The sequence below is a fragment of the Cebus imitator genome, unplaced genomic scaffold (assembly GCF_001604975.1).
Source record: "Cebus imitator isolate Cc_AM_T3 unplaced genomic scaffold, Cebus_imitator-1.0 Scaffold384, whole genome shotgun sequence".
In the NCBI taxonomy this organism is placed as follows: Eukaryota; Metazoa; Chordata; class Mammalia; order Primates; family Cebidae; genus Cebus; species Cebus imitator.
The window spans coordinates 2,125,566-2,130,775 of NW_016107699.1; the positions used below are offsets into that span (position 1 = coordinate 2,125,566).

At 52.9% G+C, this 5,210-nt stretch overlaps 1 protein-coding gene across 2 annotated transcripts in view; it reads left to right on the top strand.

Annotated features, from left to right (window-relative positions):
• Positions 1–5,210, top strand: part of DEAF1 (DEAF1 transcription factor) — a 51,263-nt gene that overhangs the window by 17,832 nt on the left and 28,221 nt on the right. For both annotated transcript variants that reach the window (XM_017507855.2, XM_037731140.1), the window contains 3 exons: positions 2,243–2,369; positions 3,450–3,578; positions 4,589–4,717. In XM_017507855.2, coding sequence (XP_017363344.1) covers positions 2,243–2,369; positions 3,450–3,578; positions 4,589–4,717 — 385 coding nt within the window. The remainder of the gene's footprint in view (positions 1–2,242; positions 2,370–3,449; positions 3,579–4,588; positions 4,718–5,210) is intronic.

Here is a 5,210-nt window from a genome sequence, read left to right on the forward strand (position 1 = left end):
CCCCCGGATCTGGGGTGACTGGAGCGTCACGGCGGACGCCAGCACGTGGCCCCCCGGATCTGGGGTGACTGGAGCGTCACGGCGGACGCCAGCACATGGCCCGGGAGTGACTGCGCGTTCACAGACAGAGACAAAGGATGACTGCAGCTTCACACTTTATGCAAAAGTGAATTCCAGATGGGCCATGTATCTAAAGTAAAAGGTAAAATGATAACATTTTTAGGAGAAAACACATTGGAAAATCTTCCTTACCGGCAGTTAGAACTAGGATTTCTTAGATTGGACTTTATCAAATTTTAAAACTTTTGGATTCCACTTCTGGAATCACTGTGTGATGACTGACTCCCCAGAGAAATAATTAGTGAATATTATTTAAAAAATAAGCCCTGAAAGTCTCTGGAAATTGCCCTAGGGGCATACAGCAAATAAAGAGACATCCGAGAAAATGTCCTAAGTCCTGGGAAGAACAGCGAGGGTCGTAGGATGTGCACGATGACCAGCTCCCTCCCTCCCTTTCTGCCCCCAGCTCCCTGTGGAGGAGGCTGCACTCCTCCCTATGATTGTGGCCAGTAAAACAGGGCTCCCACTCCTCACAGTTCCCAGTCGAGGGGCGTGGTAGCCCACTTTGAGGCGCAGGCCACAGCATTTCTCCACCCCTTCAGCTCCAAATGGCAGTCAATTCCAGGGAAGTGTGACTGGAAAACCTCTTAAGTCAGCCCCACTCAGGGGGCAGAGGCTACCCAGGCATGGCAGGCCAAGCATAGGGAGGCCCCAAATTCCTTCAGCCCAGGCTACCCACGGGGTGGAGGGTCCATGCAGTGAGAGGCTGCTGCCCCCACGAAGAGTCCTGCTAATGCAGCAGGGCTCCCTGGATGCAGGCACCACCCCTACCTCCAGGTCTGGAGCAGGGGCTCAGACATTCAGCCCAAGAGAGGCAGGCCGTGAGGACAGAGAGCTCCAAACCCTTCCCAAAGGAGCTGACTTGATTTGAAACAGTCGGGGGATGTTGAGGCCTGAAAGCGCCCCGGAGAGCAGTGGACATTCTGGTGGCAAGCAGTTAAGAGGAGGCCGGCAGCACCGTTAGAGCAGGAAACTAAGCTGCAGGTCAGCAAGTTTACCAGCGATCTAAGAACCCACCTGGGAAACAAACCTTAAAGCTCTAACCCCTTGGTAAAGAAGCCCTAATTTCATTGGCTCAGACAGTGGAGCAGCGTGTGCCCCGGGGCAGTCAGAAGTAATGAAGCAGACAGCTGGCAGTTAGTTGATTCTGACACTTCACTAAACCAACAGTTTGACAGAGATCAGGGAGAGAGACAGCCAGAACCCCCACCACCGACGGTGACTGCACACCCCCAGGGCGGAGCCCCCCGAGGAGCAGCAGCAGAGGCTGCCACAGGAGAACGAGGCTCAGCAAAGCGTCCAGCCCGTGCTGGAATGATCCACAAGCAAAGGTAGCAGGAAGCCCAGAGAAGGAGAACAGCTCTCCACTGTTGCTACCGTGTCTTGCCTGCATTGTGTGATTCTTAAGATTCCAAGACACGTGAGGAACCCGGAAAGTGTGAACCGTGCATGGGAAGAAAGCAAGCAGCACACAGTGCCTGGGAGAGGGCCCGATGTGGGGTTAACAGACAAGGCTTCGGTAGCCACTAAATATGTTCAGAGGACTGCAGGAAACCACAGTGAGAGACTTCCTGGAAGGCCTGAAGACTATGTCTCCTTAACTGGAGAATGTCAGTGTAGAGATAGAAATTGTTTGTTCGCTTATTTTTGAGATTCTGTCACCCAGGCTGGAGTGCATTGGCGTGATCTGCGTCTCACTACAACCTCCGCCTCCCAGGTACAAGTGATTCTCCTGCCTCAGCCTCCCGAGTAGCTGGGACTGCAGGTGTGCACCACCACATCTGGCTAATTTCTGTATTTTTAGTAGAGACGGGGTTTTACCATGTTGACCAGGCTGGTCTCGAACTCCTGACCTCAGGTGATCCACCCGCCTCGGCCTCCCAAGTGCTGGGATTACTGGCGTGAGCCACCGCGCCCAGCCCGTATGTTCTTTTTAAAAGTATCCTTTGTGTCGTTTTAGCAGATTTAGGGCCTAAAGAGGTGGGAACTTTAGGGGCGATTACCTTCTTGCTGTGATCTCACCATGTGACTCACACACCCCGGGGTGCCCCCATTTAAGGAGCAGCATTGCATTTGCACACATGAACATGGTGGGCTGTCCAACTCTGCCTTTCTCCCCCAGAGTGGCCCTGTCAGGCTTTTTGTGCCTTACAAAAGGCGCAAGAAGGAGAATGAGCTGCCCACAGCGCCTGTGAAGAAGGACTCCCCCAAGAACATCACGCTGCTTCCAGCCACCGCGGCCACCACCTGTGAGTTTGAGAACACACAGCTCCTGTTTACTGAGGCAACCTAAGTGCACTGCCTTCTCTGGTCCCCACTCCCACGGCCACTGTGGGATGCTCATTTCTAAGGCACATCGCGTGGCGGGAGGGCTGCCAGTGCCTTACCACTGCTTCCTTTACACCGTGGCCTCAGGCGGGAAGCGCTGTCCAGTGCCCAGCGCTGCTTGCTTCCCTGGGACCCGGGCACTGTTGGCCCTGTCCTGGGCCGTTTGCCAGTGTGAGGAGCGCCATGCCCAGTGCCCTGCATGTGATTGGGGGACATTTCCTGACAAGTGCGATCTAGGTGACTGGTTCTCAGGGCGCTGGACGAGGCCTGCAGAGAGGTCTGGGGGGCTTGTCTGTGGCTGGGCTGGAGGGCAGCGTCATGATCCCAGCTCACTGCAGCCTCAGCTTCCTCCCATCTCAGCCTCCCAAGTAGCTGGGACCACAGGCAGGTGCCACCGTGCCCAGCTCATGTGTTTATTTTTTGTACAGACCAGATTTAAACAGGGAGAGACAGTAACAGTCTTCATAATGAGCCTTAGCTAATATAAGTCTGGACTTTTGCATTTATAGAGCAAGGTCTTTCTGAAACACCCTGTCGGCTCCTTCCCGAGGCCCTGGGTGGTAGGCGTGGGAACTTCCACGGCAGCGGAGTCTCCCAATCCATCACTGGGAGTTCTTTTGGGCTGGAGAGGCAGCCGTGCTGTAGGATGCGGCCCCGTTTTACCTTCACCATGGATGAAAGACTTTTTCTTGATTCAAACCACAAGTATTTAAAAATCATTTAAAGTTTTATTTGATTCTGGCTGGCAGCACATTTCCATGGCTCACAGTGTAAACATAACAATTGGTGGTGGCGAGCTGCCATCCTGGCTTTCTTCTGTGGGATCTTCTCCAAGGTCTGGGCTTTCTCCCACGTCCTTCGCATGTCAGGGTATGGCTACCGCGGCCCACGCTTCAGCCCAGGCCCCCACAAGGATTGGCACCCGTGGGTGGCACAGGACCTGTGTGCTGTGGGCACCACTGTCTGGCCTGGCCGCGTGATATGTGCTTCTGCCTTTCCAGTCACTGTGACCCCCTCAGGACAAATCACGACCTCCGGGGCACTGACCTTTGACCGAGCATCCACGGTGGAGGCCACTGCTGTCATATCAGAGAGTCCGGCCCAGGGCGATGTCTTCACAGGAGCCACAGGTGAGCTGCTCCAGTGCCTACCTGACATGCTCAGTGCACCCTCGTCTGTGACATCACATCACCCAGTTCTCACATCCTCAGTGGCCCTCGTCTGTGACATCACATCACCCAGTTCTCACATCCTCAGTGGCCCGTGTCTGTCACATCACATTGCCCAGTTCTCACATCCTCAGTGCATCCTTGTCTGTGACATCACATCACCAATGCCACTTTGGGCTGCGTAGGCTGCTGGGCACTTCGAGTGGGGCCTGGAACCAGGCGTTTGTTGTGGGGACAGCATGTGAGCGACATCCGGTGGATGGTACAAGGTGGGTGGGGTCAGAGTGTGGGACTGGGTTACCTGTCACAAACCCCAGAGCTGGCAAAGCTGAAAGTACTCTCCATCTGTCAGCTCCTGTTTATTTTTGTTTTTTGAGACGGAGTCTTGCTTTTGTCACCCAGGCTGCAGTACCATGGCACCATCTCGGCTCACTGAACCTCCGCCTCCCGGGTTCAAGCAATTCTCCTGCCTCTGCCTCCCAAGTAGCTGGGATTACAGATGCATGCCACCACATGCAGCTAATTTTTGTATTTTTAGTAGATACGGGGTTTCACCATGTTGGCCAGGCTGGTCTCACACTCCTGACCTCATGATCTGCCCGCCTCAGCCTCCCAAAGTGCTGGGGTAACAGGTGTGAGCCATCACACCTGGCCCGGCCCCTGCTTTTGACCACACTTGTGCAACAGAAATGCATCCTAGCCAGATGCACGCTGAAAAATATTCTATTAGTAACATTGAGAAAAATCAAGGAAATAGCTGGAACTAATTTCCATAATATATTTCATTTCACCTGATATGTCACCAATCCTATCATGTCAGCAGTTCAGGCTCACCACATTTCAGGGGCTCGGTAGCCACGAGTGGCCATGAGCTACTCTGTGTATCAAATGGCACAGACATAGAGCGAGATGTTTGGCGTCGGCGTGCAGACAACCACCCCAAGGCTCCTTGTCACTTTTCTCGCCAACAGTCCAAGAGGCCGGCGTGCAGCCGCCATGCAGGGCCAGCCACCCCGAGCCTCACTACCCCGGCTATCAGGACAGCTGCCAGATCGCACCGTTTCCAGAGGCTGCATTGCCAACGTCGCATCCCAAAATAGGTGGGTTTGAAAGAATTAACACATGTACAGGCTACTGTCCTCAGAATTGTGTGAAAGAATTTCTAAGTGAAATAGGATTTGTTTTGGTTTGGTTTTTGTTTGTTGTTATTGATGCACTAGATCAGTGACTGGCAAAGTGTGGCCCACTGCCTATGTTTATAAATAAAGTTTTGTTGACACAGCCACATCCATTCATGTGTGTGCTGTGGAAGCTGCTCTTGGTACAACAGCAAGGCACTCCCCCAGCAACCAATTAGCCTGTGAAGCCTGAAGTTGTTACTGATGAGCTTGCTGTCGTCTTCTCCGTGAGGGTAGACACTTCGCAGGTGGGAATTGGGCTATCCAGAGCTAGCATGGACATTTGGTATCTGGTGAAAGAATGAAAAACCAAGTTTGGTATCACATGTGGCCTAAATCTTTAAAATGACGGTACGCTGTAAACACATTTTAACTTTGATTTTTCATTTAATCAATTGCACTTTTTTTTTTTTTT